The sequence below is a fragment of the Hyla sarda genome, chromosome 5 (genome assembly GCF_029499605.1).
Source record: "Hyla sarda isolate aHylSar1 chromosome 5, aHylSar1.hap1, whole genome shotgun sequence".
Taxonomy (NCBI): domain Eukaryota; kingdom Metazoa; phylum Chordata; class Amphibia; order Anura; family Hylidae; genus Hyla; species Hyla sarda.
The window spans coordinates 165,703,290-165,721,282 of NC_079193.1; the positions used below are offsets into that span (position 1 = coordinate 165,703,290).

General features: G+C 45.9%; 1 protein-coding gene and 1 non-coding gene across 4 annotated transcripts in view; both read right to left on the reverse strand.

The window, feature by feature from the left end:
* Window positions 1-17,993, reverse strand: part of TOPBP1 (DNA topoisomerase II binding protein 1) — an 88,025-nt gene that overhangs the window by 2,062 nt on the left and 67,970 nt on the right. For all 3 annotated transcript variants that reach the window (XM_056520646.1, XM_056520647.1, XM_056520648.1), the window contains 5 exons: window positions 16,851-16,956; window positions 15,968-16,131; window positions 15,408-15,548; window positions 14,871-14,960; window positions 5,658-5,819 (listed from right to left, as the gene is read on the reverse strand). In XM_056520646.1, the coding sequence (XP_056376621.1) occupies window positions 5,658-5,819; window positions 14,871-14,960; window positions 15,408-15,548; window positions 15,968-16,131; window positions 16,851-16,956 (663 nt within the window). The remainder of the gene's footprint in view (window positions 1-5,657; window positions 5,820-14,870; window positions 14,961-15,407; window positions 15,549-15,967; window positions 16,132-16,850; window positions 16,957-17,993) is intronic.
* On the reverse strand, window positions 12,256-12,445 carry LOC130275215 (U2 spliceosomal RNA). Its single transcript, XR_008844706.1, has one exon. It is a non-coding gene; the product is annotated as a U2 spliceosomal RNA (small nuclear RNA).

Genomic DNA, 17,993 nt, shown 5'->3' on the forward strand with positions numbered 1-17,993 from the left:
GAAAAAACGCAAGCAGGTTCGGTAAAGAAAAACGAACCGGAGACAGGAGAACGCACCACCGAAAATAGGCCCACCAGGTCCTGTGATAAATCCTAGCAAATGACTGTTTACGCACCCTAAGCATGGTGCGAATGACTCAGGGAGAAAAACCTTGAGCCCTTAAACCACGGTTTCAAACACGGCGGCAGTGAATTGGGGTGGCAAAGAGGACCCTGAGAGAGAAAGTCAGGACGATCCGGAAGCCGAAAGGGAACGTCCGCTACGAGACGAACCACGTCGGCGAACCATGAGCGCCGGGGCCAATCTGGCGCTACCAGAATTGCCGAGTCGCCTCCCGCCTTGAGCTTCCTCAGCACCCTGGGCAGAAGGAGAAGCGGAGGGAAAAGGTAAAGAAGGGAGAACTGTGACCAGGGAATGAACAACACGTCCACAGCCAGAGGATCGCAGGACTTTGTCATGAACGCTGGAACCTGCCGGTTCAGGCTGAACGCAAAGAGGTACACGTCCGGAAACCCCCAACGGTTGCAAATGGTCACGGACACTTCCGGGTGGAGAGACCACTCCCCGGGTCGGGTGAGGAGCGACTTAGAAAGTCCGCTTCCCAATTTTCCACCCATGGAATGTGGATCGCCGATATGGAGGGAACCTGGTGTTCCGCCCAGATCAGAATCTTGGACACCTCGGCCATGGCAGCGAGGCTGCGAGTGCCCCCTTGCCGATTGATTGTATGCCACAGCTGTGGCATTGTCTGTTTAAATTCGAACCGGACGGCCCCAGAGAAGGAGACAAAAGGAAGATGGCCCGGAGCTCCAGGACATCGATGGGTAGACATGTCAGACATGGATGACAGCTCTTCAGAGTCCGATTGCGGATCCGAGTCTGAGTCCACCAGTTCACTAGGAGACCAGGAACTAGCAACGGAGGCTCCCGATCCAGGTGACACTGATCTAGCTTGGTGGGCTGCAGATTGTGAACCCCCTAGGGGAGCGGCCACGAGAGCGAGGACGCTGCCTAGAAAATGGGGACCTGGAGCGAGAGAGGCGAGGAGACCTATGCTCAGGGGAGGAATCAGAATAAATGACCCTGGGACGCCTGTGAGAGCAAGGAGGATGCAAGGCGGAATGCTGTAAGGCAGTGGCCACCTCTCTGGAAACCTGCGCCAGATCAGAGATCGTCTGAGACAGTGAAGACACCCAAACTGGAGGAGGGTCAGAGACCACGCGCTCCAAGGAGCTATCCTGGGCAGGGGAATTGGGGCATGAGGCTTAGCAGGCAGGACAAGTGGACTCTGCCGAACCACCTGGCAGTTTAACTTTACATCCTGTGCAAGCATAGTAAGTGACCAAAGCGGAGACTGCCTGTCTGTTAGAGGGTTCAGAGCTGGGTAAGGACATTGCAAAACAGATAAGTCAGCTATCCCAGAGACAAAAAGAAAAAAGGAACAAGCTCACCCAGGTTCCTGTGTCCTGAAGTCGCGGTAGTCTTGCAGGGAGCCGATCCCAGGCAGGGGAAGCTTGCAGGAACCGGATAGGTTTGCAGCGACCAGAGCAGCTGGCCGCAACAGGAGAAGCCTCAGCAGGAGCAGATTGCAGCCGCAGCCTAACGTGGTGCAATATAATGCGGGCAGACCTGTAGTGAGTGACTGCTGAGAGACCGGAGACGCACACCAGCGCGCAGATGCACCCCTCACCGATCTTAATGGCCTCCGATAGGCTAAAAGAACCAGAAAGAGGAGACTGGTGACCCCTGCAGCGTGTGCCAGAGCATGAAAGGCTGAGACTGACCTCTCATGCGCGCACTAGCAGGGGATTGGGAGCGCATGTAACACGCAGAGAAGAGGGGGGTGGAGCTACCCATGGAGGGGGAACAGACAGACAATCAGGCAGCGCCATGCTCCTGTCACCCCAACCTAGAAAAAATAAAAATCGAAACTCTATAAAACTAGAAAATAATAAAAAGACCAGGTCTGGAGAGCTCCAGACCTGTGTCTGCCTCCTAGGACACTAAGCTAAAAACTGATAGCTCGGAGTCAGTGGGTGGGGTATATCCTGCCGGTAGGAGCAGACATTTTTTTGCTAATGCCTAGTGTCAGCCTTCTAGTGGCAGCAAGATATACCCACGGTTCCTGTGTCCCCCAATAAAGCCGAATGAGAAAAGTATAGTTTTAATCAGAGAGACCCGCACTACCAGCCAGTACTGCTGGTTAGTGTGGGTGAATGTAGTGACAGATTTCCATTAAAAAAAAAAAGTTGGCCCCCTACCAGCAGGAGGGGCCACTTGCACTATGCTAATCAGTTGGGGGGAAAAAAGAGTAGGAGGAGTCAAATAAACAAAACAAAACACAATTAAAAACAGCATGAACTGGGTTAAGGAACGACACTTCAACCGACAACCAAGAAAACAAAGCCAAAAAAAGCTAGGGTTGTGTGCGGTCTTCCACAATGAAAATTACAAAAAAGATTTTACTATTGGTAAATTAAATACTTCATTATTTAGGAAATTATATGGGCAATATAAATACTTCTATATTTGTTTTCTTGGGCATCTTCTTGTTGGACACAGAAAAAACATTGGACTTCCAAAAGCAATGGAAAAAAACATGGAACTAAGTAGAAGAATGAGCTACTGCTGCCTGCAAAGCTTTAGCATTAGCTGATGCAAAGGTGTGAAACCTGAGAAAACCAAATTAACCTGTTCAAGGCCATACAGACTTGGCAAACTATCCAGGAAAAACCTACCAAACAGGTGGAAGAAGCCATAATCAGGAAAAGAAGGAACATTGTCTTTGCTGCGGTACCCTTGGCGATAACAGAACAAATCCAGTGAGCAATGGTCGCCATGGTCTAAAGACCATTGCGGCAACACTCCAGGATAAAAACTAATGATGGAAGGAGTCTGTAAGGAAAGGCAAATGCGGATAGCGTGCACCACATCCAATCAGTGAAAGCATTTCTCCCTGTAATAGGAGGAGTAGGTGCAGAAGGAAGTGAGGGCAATATCTTCATTAAAAGGGGTGCTCTGGCCCTAATACATCTTATCCCCTATCCAAAGGATGAGGAATAAGATGTCTGATCGTGGGGATCCCTGCAATCTGTCATTCAGCGCCCACTGTCACGCCCCCTCCCATAGACTTGCATTGAGGGGGCGAGGCGTGATGTCACGATACTCCGGCCCCGTGGTCATCACGCTGCACACACTGAGCCTCCAGCGCTGCGGAGAGCTCGCAAAGGTGGATGCTGAATGACAGATTGCAGGGGTCCCCAGCGGCGGGACCCCCCGTGATCAGACATTTTATCGCCTATCCTTAGGATAGGGGATAAGATTTATTAGGGCCGGAGTACCCCCTTTAAGTAGGAAGAAAGACACCACCTTAGGTAAGATCGAAGAAACCAGGTGCAGAAATTGTAAAAACAAGAGAGGAGGGGTTTGGGCTGGGTGTCAGGGGCAAGACGAATATCTGTTGAACATGACAGCAACCAGGAGGGTGACTTCCAGAAAAGCAGGGACAAGGAGGGACAAGAGTACCTGTCACCAAATAAAACTTTTAATATTAGTGTTCCTTGCATAATTAGCAGACACTTTCCCATTCACTTGCTTTTAAAATTATCAACATAAATATGTTTACAATGTAATAGAAGAATCGGCCACTAGGTGGCTGTGTTCTGGTCCCTGCTGCAATTAATACAGTGAGTTTGGTCTCCTCCCGGCCTGGCAGGAGACCAAACGCAGAAATTGCTTCTCTATGCACTGAGCTTGATTGACAGCTGCACAGAGCCTCACTGAAAGCTGCACAGACTGAAAGTTGCATAGACTGAAAGCTACACAAAGCCTTACTGAAAGCTTCACAGAGCCTGAGGTCTTCTATTCATCAAAGCACTGCAAAAGATGTGAGGGCGGGAGTGGTCCCCCAGCAGGCTTTAGTGATGTCATGCCTGCCTAGAAATGCCCACTTTCTCCTGCTGGGAGATTGCAATAAGCAAGAACGGTAAGATACAGAGCTTTTTAAAAGCTCCTGAAATTTTTTTTATGGCAGGAGGGGTTTTAGGAATAGGTAGGGAACATAGCCTGAGTTAGTTTAGAAAAGTTTATTTGGTGACAGGTATTCTTTGAAGGGGCGAACTCAAGTGTATCCAAGGCAAGGTTCACGCTCCAGGAAGGGGTGGGGAGCGATAAAGAGGAATGACGTGTGCCATAACCTGGAGAAAGGTCTTGACATGAGCAATGGAGGCAAATGGTCTATGGACAAAAAAATTGAAAGAGTGTGGAACTGGCCCTTAAATGGAGCTAAAACCAAGCCTGCATCCAGGGTGACCTGAAGAAAGGAAAGGAGTCGAGAAGGGTAAAACACCAGTGGGCTAACCGACTGCTTCTCACACCAACAGAGGTAGGCCTTCCAGGTACAATGGTAGATCCTTGAAGAGGCCGGCTTCGGGGCCTTGAATATGGTCCGAATGACGACGTCCAAAAAAACAAACAGGATTTCAGGATTCAGGTCTCGACAGCTATCAAACCAACAGTGTGAAAATTCAGAGAAGCCCCTGAGGGTGAAGATCTAAAAGTTGTCATGGAACGTCAACTAGGCTCATATGAGCAATTTCAGAGTCACCAGGATCATTTGAAGTCCTTCTGCCTTGATAGTCTTCAGCACGTGTCAAAAAAATTTCAACTAGAGCTTGCAAGTCCCTTGAACTGGACACAAACTGCGACATCCCAATGTTTGAAATATAATCAAAATAATATTGGCAGAAGAGAAGTGTAATAGCTGCAGGAAGAGATACTCTCAACATGGAAAAAAAATAGCAGGGTACAGCACCTAACCCAGATCAGAAAGAGACATAGGAGAAGAAGAGAAAGGGGGTGGGGAGAGAATACTCACCTAGTCCCTAGGTTCTTTTTTCCACAGAGTGCAAGCAGGCAGACAGGCCATTCTGTTGCCATACAGAAGTTTGTAGAAAGAAAACAAAAAAAACAAAACCTAGGAACTTACTAGGTGCAACTGTAAGTGGGAACTGGTCTGGAGTAGCCCATTGACACCAAGCTAAAACTGATTAGCCTAGTGCCAATGTATTTGTATAGCCTGCTAGTACCCATGGTACCTATATCCGTAAATAAGACACCCGACAATTATATCTACAATACAAAAGTTTCACTCACAACCCTCACCTAATATTCCACAGTGGTGTAAAAAGATACTGATCCAAGCTTTAAAGGCTGCCATAAAACCATGGTCTAGATGCCTTTTACAAGAGAATGGCCCAGATTTATCAAACTGTGTAAGAGAAAAAATAGAGTGATTTTCCCACAGCAACCAATCACAGCTCAATTAATGAGCTCTGGTAAAGTGAATGCCGAGCTCATCACTCAATCAATTTTTTCTCTCACCTAGTTTGATAAGTCTGGGCCAATGTGTCAGCTCTTCTGACCTGTCTGTTTTAGCTAACATTTGTACTCTCTAAGGAATACCCTCTTTTATTTGACCTTTGTACTTTGTCTGTGCTCTGCTTTAACAAAAACACCTGAAACTCTGTTTCAAAATGCTTCAGAATAGTTTTATAGCATAATGAAAAAAAAAAGATAAGCTGATCAATCTCCTTTAAGAAATGTAAAAACAGAATTACAGATAGATTGCAAATAAAAATAATTCTGAGACCACAAACCTTCATTAGGTAATCTGCAATGTACTCTGGCTTTAAACAGTTCACCCCTTGTGCTGCAGCTTCAGATATATTGACTTTAGCATCTTCAGGTTTCAGCTTACTAAAATCTGCAAACAAGTGAGTTGTTTCCTTAAACAGGGAGGGAGCGTGGCCAGCAAATACCTGGAAACACAAATGACAAAAAAAAGTAGAGATCTTGTAAAAGACTAGAAGACATAGGTATAAAAGAGGCTTCAGATCTTCATTGACAAGCTATTGTTCCCTTACATAAGGATGTTGGTTAAGCATGCCCTTTTGAATGTATACCTTAGGGTTTATTTAATGTAAAATGTCAGCATGTTAGGCTGGGTTCACACAATGTAAATTTTTCTGCTCGTAATTAATTTTACAAGCAAATATTCCGCAAAATGTGGCTGCAATTTGTATATTATGGTACATTGTCCGGGAAAATCAGCACATAAAATATGCAACAAATTTTATGCAGTGAAAACCCAGCCTTACAGTAGGAAAAAAGGAGATTTTTTTTGTACTCACCGTAAAATCTCTCTCTTGTAGCCTTCATTGGGGGACACCTTACTGATCGGTATATGCTCTTGCCACTAGGAGGCGCTGACACAAGGAAGAAAAAAAGTCGGCTCCTCCCTGGCAGGATATACCCGCCCACTGGAAGTGAGGTAATAAATTTTGTCACAAAGCAGTAGGAGAAGCCAACCAAGACAGAAGTCCGAAGGACCCCGTAAAAGAATCCCGGAAAAATCAACCGGACAAAAAAATTAAATAAAATAAAGAAAAGGAAGATATGGGTGGGTGTGGTGTCCCCCAATGAAGGCTACAAGAAAGATTTCCTTTTCTCAGTCGCTCATCATTGGGGGACACGTTACTGATGGGACATACCAAAGCAGTCCCCTAGGTTGGGAACAACAACCACTAGAGAAAGGGAAAACAGAGACCAAATCCACTTGTCTGTAAGGCCCACGGACAAGACCCCAGGCCAGAGACAACCTGGGCCCAGAAACTGAGCTCCCAGAAGATCCCCCATCCCTGGAGATGGGCTAGGACGCTAAGGAAAGGGACGTCTTATGCAGAGCCTAACACACCAGGATGAGCAGCGTATGCCTGAGCAGAAGGCGAACTCCGAAGGTGGAGACCAGAAAAACACAAGAAAAAAGAAAGACGGGAACCGGCTCTAGAGAGGGCTGGAGCATAAGAGCAATGACCAAAAACATCTGAAGACCCAAAAAACCCTGTCCCAGGGGCTCACCATGAGCACCCAAAAGGCGAAAGTAGTATGAATGGAGTAATTCGGATGACCCGAACGCCCCCCATCCCGGGAGTACATAGACCCCTAAGGAGACAGGCATGGGAACTGGAGGTTCCTGAGTCACCTGGAAGATGTACACGGAAGTATAAATGGCCAAGAAGGAGCGGAAGACCCTAAAAAGAAGCATCCCAGAACACCAAAATGGCCAACACGGGAAGTTGGAGGTGCCTGTAGCACCTGGAAGACTTGTACCTGAAGGGGAAGGAAACCCAACAGCCGCGACACGCTCTGGGAGACAAACTTCCGTGTTGAGTCAAGCAGAAGTGCGGTACAGAAGGACTGCTTACTTATAGGTTACCCTTGGGTAACCCAAAAATACACCAATTTCCCAATTACTTAAATTATATATAAAAGTGCAATCTTTATTGTTTCATTTCTGCACATTAAACCTGTTTAAAAAATCAACATTAGCCATATTGTCCTGATTTTGAAACTCAATCTTTTGATATATGTGACTGTTGGGCAATGTAAGGTGCCTGCAGGAACACCTACAGGCCTTTGATAACAGGGCAATGGCGTCTAAATAAAATCTAAATGGCCCCCCTCAACATGTTTCACTACAGAAGTAGCGTTGTCAAGAGGCAAATGGTACCCATTAGATTTTATTCAGACGCCATTGTCCTGTTATCAAAGGCATGTACAGTGGGGATCAAAAGTTTGGGCACACCAGACAAAAAATTGTATTAATGTGAATAAAGAAGCCAAGGAAAGATGGAAAAATCTCCAAAAGGCATCAAATTACAGATTAGACATTCTTATAATATATGTCAACAAAAGTTAAATTTTATTTCCATCATTTACACTTTCAAAATAACAGAAAACAAAAAAATGGCGTCTGCAAAAGTTTGGGCACCCTGCAGAATTTATAGCATGCACTGCCCCCTTTGCAAAGCTGAGACCTGCCTGTGTCATGGATTGTTCTCAATCATCATCTGGGAAGACCAGGTGATGTCAATCTCAAAGGTTTTAAATGCCCAGACTCATCTGAACTTGCCCCAACAATCAGCACCCTGGGTTCTTCTAGGCAGTTGTTTAGAAATCTGAAACTGAAAATAGTTGACACTCACAAAGCTGGAGAAGGCTATAAGAAGATAGCAAAACGTTTTCAGATGTCAATATCCTCTGTTCGGAATGTGATTAAGAAATGGCAGTCATCAGGAACAGTGGAAGTTAAAGCAAGATCTGGAAGACCAAGAAAAATAGACAGAACAGCTTGCAGGATTGTGAGAAAAACCATTCAAAACCCACAATTGACTGCACAATCCCTCCAGAAAGATCTGGCAGACACTGGAGTTGTGGTACACTATTCCACTATAAAGAGATACTTGTACAAATATGGTCTTCATGGAAGAGTCATCAGAAGAAAACCTCTTCTGCGTCCTCACCACAAAAATCAGCGTTTGAACTTTGCAAATGAACATATAGACAAGCCTGATGCATTTTGGAAACAAGTTCTGTGGACTGATACGGTTAAAATTTAACTTTTTGGCCTGAATGAGCAAAGGTACGTTTGGAGAAGAAGGGGAACAGAATTTAATGAAAAGAACCTCTGTCCAACTGTTAAGCATGGGGGTGGATCAATCATGATTTGGGGTTGTATTGCATACAGGGGTACAGGGAACATCTCACGAGTAGAAGGAAAAATGGAGTCAATAAAATTTCAGCAAATTTTGGATGCTAACTTGATGCCACCTGTGAGAAAGAGAGGATGGCTTCTACAAATGGATAATGATTCTAAACACACCTCGAAATCCACGGGGGATTACATCAAGAGGCGTAAACTGAATGTTTTGCCATGGCCTTCACAATCTCCTGACCTCAACATAATTGAAAATCTGTGGATAGACCTTAAAAGAGCAGTGCGTGACAGACAGCCCAGAAATCTCAAAGAACTGGAAGACTTTTGTAAGGAAGAATGGGCAAAGATACCTCAAACAAGAATTGAAACACACTTGGCTGGCTACAAAAAGCGTTTCCAAGCTGTGATACTTGCCAAAGGGGGCAGTACAAGATATTAACTTTGCAGGGTGCCCAAACTTTTGCAGACACAATTTTTTTGTTTTGTGTTATTTTGAAAGTGTAAATGATGGAAATAAAATCTAACTTTTGTTGACATATTATATGGGATGTCTAATCTGTAATTTGATGCCTTTTGGAGAATTTTCCATCTTTCCTTGGCTTCTTTATGCACATTAATAAAATTTTTACCTGGGGTGCCCAAACTTTTTATCCCCACTGTAGGTGTTCCTGCAGGCATCTTACATTGCCCAACAGTCACATATATCAAGAGATTGAGTTTCAAAATCAGGACAATAAGGCAAATGTTGATTTTTAAACAAGTTTAACGTGCGGAAATTAAACAAAGATTGCACTTTTATATATAATTTAGGTAATTGGGAAATTAGGGTATTTTTGGGTTATCCAAGGGTAACCTATAAGTAAGTGGTTTAAGTTTCCACCCTCCATTTACCAGTCTCCACTAGAATCTTTTTTTGTAAGACAAGGATACTAGCCAGAGTTGGACCCCAGCCGTCCAAGAAGACCAGAGTACTCCAAAGCAACAGCCCATAAGGACGGAAACAGAGGGGGAAAAAACCCCAAACTGAACCCAGCAGAGACCCCGGAACGGGGCATCGTGAGGTCACTCTAGAAGACTGTGGTGTCAGTGTTGCACAAGCAACACTGTCAAGGAAGGATAAATCCCAGGGAGATTGCGCCAAGGGATGAGGAGAACAATGGCAGGACCCAAACAACAGAGAGTGGCTAGACTGGCTGACGCTGAGCCATACATGAGCACGTAAACTCCAACAGAGGAGAGTGGCAAGGCTGCAATGGGCAGCAGTAGATAACCAAAAAACAGAAGGAGAGAGATGGCTCCATCTAAGCAAAATATAGCGCTCAGCGAAACAGTCCCCCTAGCGGAGAGGAAAAACAAGGGTTGGTCGAGAGAAAAAAACCCAGGCACCGACCATGCCAGCTCCCTAATCCCTGTGCCCCCTGTGGAAGGGGGATAGACAAGTGCCCCAGGCACTGTCAAAACAGGGAAATGCCGTCCTATGGCAACGGGACAAAATATTGGGTGGGAGTAGTCCCCCAGGAACCCTACAACAACATACAGAGATATGAAGGGAGCAGAATCCTGGAAACAGGTGCTGGGCAAGGAAACCAAGACATGGCTACAAATGTGAGTAAGAAGCACACAAACACAGCAACCAACAGCGTTGAGAGGAACACCCCAATGTGGTGAAACCCTGGACCAGATGGGTGCCAACTGAGCCATCCTAGACGTGTCTAAGGCAACAGAGCAGACGCATGAGTCCCCCTGCACAGGAAAACCAGGAAAATACCTGGAGGCAGAGGGGGGCCTGAACTGACCATGTCGCTCCAACAGACCCCTTGCCAGAACAGAGGTGCACAACCGTCGCAGGATTGCAGAACAAGACCACAAGAAGGCCCGAGGCACATTACATCGAGCAGAAGGAAGGGCAGACTCTACATGTGCAGATGACCTAGCATATGTAGGGACACAGACATTGTTACCTCACGATATTAGAGGGGAATCAAACGGCAGACACAAAGGAAACCGCAGACATTCCAAAGTCCAGCAGAATGGAAGACACACAGCACCCAATGATGTGTCACAACCATGCCCCTCACAGACCAACATGGCATCTCCTAGAAAAGGAGCACACTTTGTGGAACTTCACATGGAAGGAGTCACCGGACTGCGGCCAAGGAAGCGGCAGGAATGGGGGAGGTGACCTGGTGGATTAGGAAGCCATGCAGACAGTCTGGTTACCTGGCATAGAGACCATGTCAACACCGGGTCCCGCATCCAGAACCACACACAAAGTGGGCTACCAGCCTTGAGCCAAGAGGGCGGCAGGCATGTGGAGATGGACCTGATAAATTAGGAAACCCCATGAACCAGCATTTGACGCATTGCAGAGGGCTCAAGGAGCAACATGGGGAGATCCACTCGGAACGACACCTAGGCAGTGGGTTACCTGAACATCCACCACACAGTGAGAAGTGTATAATATTTGACCAGATGTAGCAGTAAACTACGGAGAAGGACGTCCGGCTGACAGGTGGAGGATTCCTGAGCACAAAGGAACACTCCTTCGAAACCTCCCACAGACAGTGGGGCACAGGAGTGTGGTCAAACTCATGGGCGACCCGGTGGTGTAGTAGACCATGCAGACGAAGACTGGCTGACTGTCAGCAGACCCTTGTGCCTGCAGGAAACCTCAGACAGTTGCACGCGGCAGCCCAGAGATGGGAGACTGACAGTGGCAGAAAACTGTGCAGACAATGGTGTGGCGTAAGGAGAGCCTCTTCAGGCGCTGGTGATAAGGGAACACAGTCGGATAGCAATAACTGGGTCACTTGATGCATGTGGAAAGGCAGTGAAGCCTAGAAGCCATGAATTGAATCCCCATGTATTGTATCCCCTTCGCCCAGCATAGGGTCCACAGGACACGCCAGGGCACTCCTTTTCCGGACACCACACACTAGCAGTGAGGCACCGGAACTTCAGTAACAGACTTCAGCCCTTGGAGAAGCGACAGGCGGCAGAGAAAACCATGCAGACCACTGTCTAACTTACTGGTATGAATCCATGTAGACAACGGTGCACTCCAGCGGTCACCTCGCACTAGTAGTGGGATACCGGAAACTGCAGCCACAGATACTTCAGCCCTTGGAGAATTCACGGGTGGCAGAGAAAACCATGCAGACCATTGTCTAACTTACTGGTATGGGTCCATGTAGACAACGGTGCACTCCAGCGGTCGCCTCACACCAATAGTGATGTACCGAAATCCAGCCACGGACGTGGCAGTTGTGAGATGAGTGACATGTGAGACTACTGTCTGGCCCAATGAGAGCAGATGCAATCCATGGCCACGCAGGGACACTTCCACGGAGACCTCGCGCACTGGACGTGGTGATCCGGGGCAGCAGCCGCAGATGTGGCAGCCTATGGAGGGAATAATGTACACGTCAAGAGCACCTGCGGACACGGTAAACATGTCATGACAACCGGTGGTCGAGGAGAAACCGTGCTAATTGTAACCCCGTTATACTTCCAAGGAATCATGAAACCCCTGGCATGACCCGCCAAAGCGAGTTCCGTACATCTCCAACAGAGTGAGAAACCTGTCGAAAGCAGGAATGCCAGAGGCATACCTCCCCTGACTCAATGCAGTGTGTCATATCAGGACCCATACAGGGTGATGGAGACAGGAATGGGGCCCCCATATAAGCAGATATTTTTTATTGTGTACTGTACCCGAAGATACCACCCTAGCGGTCCATGCATGGGGCGATGGAAGCAAGCTACCAAATTGGCGCACGTACTGAAAAATCAATTTACTCTATGGTCCTCGGATAGGGGTAGTATCAGATATTAAACTGATAAGAACCTACGCTGCACTTGATCTTAGCCAATAGGCTGAAAAGCGATAGATAGTACAGGCTGAGGCTGCAAATTTTGTGTCCGCAGAGGTCACAAGGGTGCATGGAAAGGAAGGCACAATATAATTATAGGACCATACTAAATGGTCATAAAGACCAGCAGAAGAGATTCACTTTTTTAAATTTATTTTATGTAAAGATTGTGCCTTTCCACCTTCTGGGGGGTGGGGGGGGGTGGAGGGAAGGAAGGTGTAGCTATGCCCACTCCCCCACCTCTGAAGGAGCAACCAGCCGGGGTGGGGAATATAGAACCCCACTTTACTACTTTAAGGACGGAGATATGCATCAGTCCGGTCCAGCAACACACCCGCCAGCACCTGAGAGGGGACGGAAGGCGGCGCTATATCTTCACCTCACCAGAAAGACTTCCGCTCTGAAAGCAAAGCTCCGAGTCCCCGTCGATCCGGGTGGGAGAGGGAGAGCAGCGGTGCCTGGCGCGAGGTGGAAAGTCGCGACCGCCGTTAGGGGAGAGCCGGCCGCAAGTCTGCACCAGCCGCAACCCCCCCCCCCACCGGCTGGGAAGGGTCCCGCCAGCTGGAAGACTACGGCCCTGAACAAGGGAGTCAGAGGAGGGATACAGCCTCTGACATCCCTGGTAGAACTAAAGACCCCTGCAGCATGCCAGTCTGGAGAGCTCGCTGTGGGGAGGAGAGGGGTGGAGCAAAGCTTAGTAAGGAGAGGCACAGATCCCTCCCTGTCGGGCACTCTGAAGGCAGAGCCGGCAGAGCCGGCAGAGCAGGGAGAGAGTCTCCCCACAGTCGAACCCCATGTTCCCGATCTGAAATCGAGAAGAAGGGGCAGAGCTACCAGCCGCCATTATGGCTCCCACCGGCCAGCACAGCGCTGGAGGAGCTCGGAGCCATGACTGTGGTGCAATGAGTACAGGGAGCAGCCGCAAATGCTGGCGGCTGCCCTTTGACAGAACAGACAGGTGAGACTTACAGTGAGAGCCCAGACCCCTTAACAGCCCCCACAAGAGCCAGTCCATAAGTGACTGCCCTAAAAGACACAAAGGTACATATTAACCCCATAATTTCTGTGCCGGAAGGGAGGGGGGGGGGGGAACATACTCCCCCGTGGACTCCATCTTCATATGGACCTACATCATGTCAGGCTGTGAAAGCGGGACGAGCAGGGAAAATAGGGGGACCTGGACCCAAGGTGCAACCCCAGGTGCTGGCCGTTTGTGGGAAGGGGTTAATGGTGCATACTTTTATGTCCCGTGACCCTTAGCCGTGTATGGGGGAACAGGTAGCGCCATGCTCCTGAACCCCCACCTGAAGAAAATAAAAAGGAGACAAAAGGGAGTAAAGAACCTAACTAAACAATCCTGTGACCTGTGTCTTGCCTCCTGCTGACACTAGCTAAAACTGATTACCTCACTTCCAGTGGGTGGGTATATCCTGCCGACTTTTTTCCTTCCTAGTGTTAGCGCCTCCTGGTGGCAACAGAATATCCCCCAATGATGAACGACCGAGAAAAGCATTTTACTAGTGTATTTCTTTACCAATGTTTGATTGAAAGGTCTGAATCCCTCTTGCACCTACCTTTGCAGGTCCCTTACTAAATTTTTATTCGGTGCTTCCTCACAGAACTCACTACATCTTAGCTACATCTGTTAATACTGGATCATTCTCAACGAAGTCCCAGTTTCTCACTAACGCAGATCTAATTATCTGTGCAACTGGACTGTACCTAAACGTTAAAGTGAGTTGTCCCGCCGATCTTTTTCAAGTAGAGATCTATTTTTTTTATCTCTTTCTTATAAGCCTTTTCTAATGAATTTGAGGGGTAACCAGTCTCTATAAAATGCATCCTCAAGTCTTTCGCCTGTTCAATTTATTTTTTCCCCTGTTAATGATTTTTTCTTTTTCTTCCCTTTTAAGGACAAAAGGCATGTTGACCGCAAAACATGGTAATGGCAGCACCCTTGTTCCCCTGCAAGGTACCACTACAATGGCTTCAAACCAGAATGTATTGTGGACTCCAATTGGTACATGGGAGGAGTTGATCTGTCAGATAAAGTCCTCAGTGCATACAATGCCATGCACAAAACTATGGTACAAAAAGGTCACCATGCATATTGTCCAAATGTATAACACTTATGTTCTTTACCCACGTGTTGGCAACACAGGGATATTCCTTCAGATTTAGAAGGTAGTAATCAAGGCCACATTTTTTGGTGGACTTCTTGAACTTAAGGCATCTGTATCGTACAGGGTAACATTTTCCTGTTGATTTCCCCCAAACTGGGACTCAGTTGAGGGATATATGAATATTCTGAGGATTTCAAATATTTAAATTTTCAACTCTTTTTTTTTTGTTGAGTGGAGACATTTCTTGCCAGACTTCAAAACCAAACAGTGGATGAAGGTGAATTTACTTAACAAATAAGACAGTAAAAGGAGACAAACCTTTGCTCCTCCAGACTGCAGGAGACGCTTAAATCCGGCTTCTTTTGCTTGGTCAACATTTAATATAACTCTCCATCCAGTGAAAGCACCCTGAAAGTGTTTGAAGCACAGTTAAATACAAGAACAACAATACTTGACATAATGTAAAATAAATATACAGTAAGGATCTGTACACATTTGCACCGTGCCTTCTGTTCATGAAAAAAGCCAACACACTGCTGAGTCCACCAACGATAGACCCCATTGACTTTAAAATTTGATTTGTCAGGTTGCACCGAGCTTTCCATTTTTCAATACATGAAAATTAAGAACATTTTAACCACCTAAAATTTTAAGAACTTTAAATGATCTGCTACTTTCTAAAGCAGTAAATGTTATTGCTCTAAACTTCTGAGGCAAAATAAGGTGACAGTTGTACATTCTAAACAGTGTCCTATGCATGTACCAGTGCTATGCATGTACAGAGCCCTTACAATTACCACTTAACAGTAATTGAAACTTCATTCAAATTATATTGGCTTTTTTGTATTAACTTACCTCCACACTACCAGTATCCTGCTTTATTCTCTGTAGCTTCCTCCTCCATCTCATTGCTGCTTCAGCCAGCATACGTTGTTGGGGATTAATGCCACTAACAGCGTTCAATACGGAATTGCTTCCCCATTCATAGTCATCTTCCTGGAAGTAAAAAGATCCATTCATACAGCTATAGATATAAAAAAGCAAAACCATCTTGTTTACATATTAGCCATATTGACCTTGTGTACAGCATTGAAAAATGCTAAAATAAAAGTGGGTATAAGTGTGTAAGAAAGTGAATGCTGTCTACTCCACTATAGTACGTGCAAAAATATTTCCTAGTGTTTTAAATTAAAATTATTTTTCTTTTTTAAACTGTATGACACACTAACTAGATAGGACGTTTTCAGTAATGGAGGACCTATGTGCTTCTATTCTGACTTGTTTGTATTTGATCAATTTAGAAATTCTCAGCCAGATGCAAGAAAAGTTTTCCTGAAGTAAGACCAATTGCTAGTGAGTAACTTTTTATTTATAGACAATAAGGTTTCAGTTTCCATTAGTATTACTGTATCAACCTTAATAAAACGCTTTGTAGCTCGACAGGCCTCCAGGTAAGATCGATGAAGCACCCATTTTCCTGCTGCCATTGAAGCAAGATACTTCTCATTACGGAGAGGGTGTCCAACAATAATATGTGTACAGCTTGGGTCAAAGCATTGTTTGTCTATCACAATTCCACCTGCAAGCAAAAGAAAAAAACCTTATAGACTACAATGTTGACATTGTTCTGGATTTCTCACTGTCTATTTAGCATGCAACGTTACTCAGTTTTAGAATAGTCAAAAGAAATCACGTTAAGTGTATGTTCACACCTAATTGTCCGGTTAGTGTCGGGGCTGGGGGGGGCTGGTGTTGCTGGGAAGTGTATCTGCTTGTGTGTCTGTGGTCTCAGGGTCGTCCTCTTTGTACATTGGTGATTCTTTTGGTATGCTTTACCCCCTTGTTATAGTTTACTGCAGGCCTCTGGGACCTCTTGGGAGTGCTGTCCTCTCTGTGTCTTTTATTTTGCCATGTTGGCGATGTTTGTCATTATTTACAAAACTTAAATACTTTAAAAAAAAAGTATGTTCACACCGTGGAATTTCCACGTGCAATATTGCACTCTGGAATACCGCTGTATGAACCTTAACATTGATGTGAATGGGCCTAATGCTGACCCATTCACACTGCAGATTTTTAGAAGCTGAAAATAGCACTGCTGAAACTGATTTGCCAAAAAATTTCTGTGCGGAGATTCCGTACTGTGAACATACCATCTAGAAGAACAAGTGAGGAAACAATTATTTTGTTTGAGATCTAGCCAATAACTGCTATTTTAAAATGTCCTCTCTAGATTTCATTAGCAAATGCAGTACAGTGCTGTAAAAATAAGGTAAAACCTAAATAGAGTCCATTTACCTAGCTCCTCAATGAGCTGGCAGTAATCAATTCTTTCCTGGGGATTTAAGGAAGAAAGCTGAAATCGACGCTCCTTATCTTTCTCTTCAGTTACTAGGTTTTCAATCTACAATCAAAAGTCCAAAATGTTAATTTTATTACAATGGTAATAACTGTTAAAGATTCCAATATACTTCACAATATTCACTCGACTACCATTTAAAATCTGTTTTACTATGAATAAAAATGTTAATATTATAGGCTAGTTTTCTTAATAAAATGTTCCCAATACATAATGAAATAGGTTTTATGAAACCACATAATGGAAGCAACCCGGTATATAGCACGTAAAAAGGAGATCCAGTGACCCCCCGGACCTACGATGGCCCGACATACGATAATTTCAACATGCGAAATTCCAGGGGAGCGGTGACGGTCCGGAGTGGCGGGGACAGGAGTATAACATCCTATACTTTACATTGCACAGATCCCTCAACATACAATGGTTTCAACAAACAATGGTTCATTTGGAACGGATTACCATCGCATGTTGAGGGACCACTGTATTTTGTTCTTACTGAAAAATCCTTTTCTCTGATCTCTGAGGATCCATTGGGGGGGGGGGGGGCACAGACCTTGGGTATATGCTGTTGTTGCTGGGAGACTTGACACTATGGAAACAAAAAAAGTAGGCTTCTCCCAGCAGGATATACCCGCCTACAGAGCCTGAGGTAATCAGTTTAGTCCCAGAGCAGTAGGAGAGGACCGAAAGGCAGAAAACCCAAGACCAGTCTGAGGTAACCACAGAACAAAAAATAACTGAACGCACCCTCGGACAGGTAACCAAACCAGGAACACCAAAAGAAAGGGCGGGAGCTGTGTCCCCCAATAGATCCTCCGAGAAAAGGATTTTACGGTAAGAACAAAAAATCTCCTTTTCTCTATCGGCTCCATTGGGGGACACAGACCTTGGGACGTACTAAAGCCGTCCCTAGGGTGGGTGCAGAAACCAGTCAGCGGGCAGGCTGGACCACCACCGCCGCCTGCAACACCTTACGGCCCAGACTAGCATCAGCGGATGTAAAGGTATGAACCTGGTAGAATTTTGTAAAAGTGTGCAAGGACGACCAGGTAGCCGCATAACAGACTTGTTAGGCCAAAGCC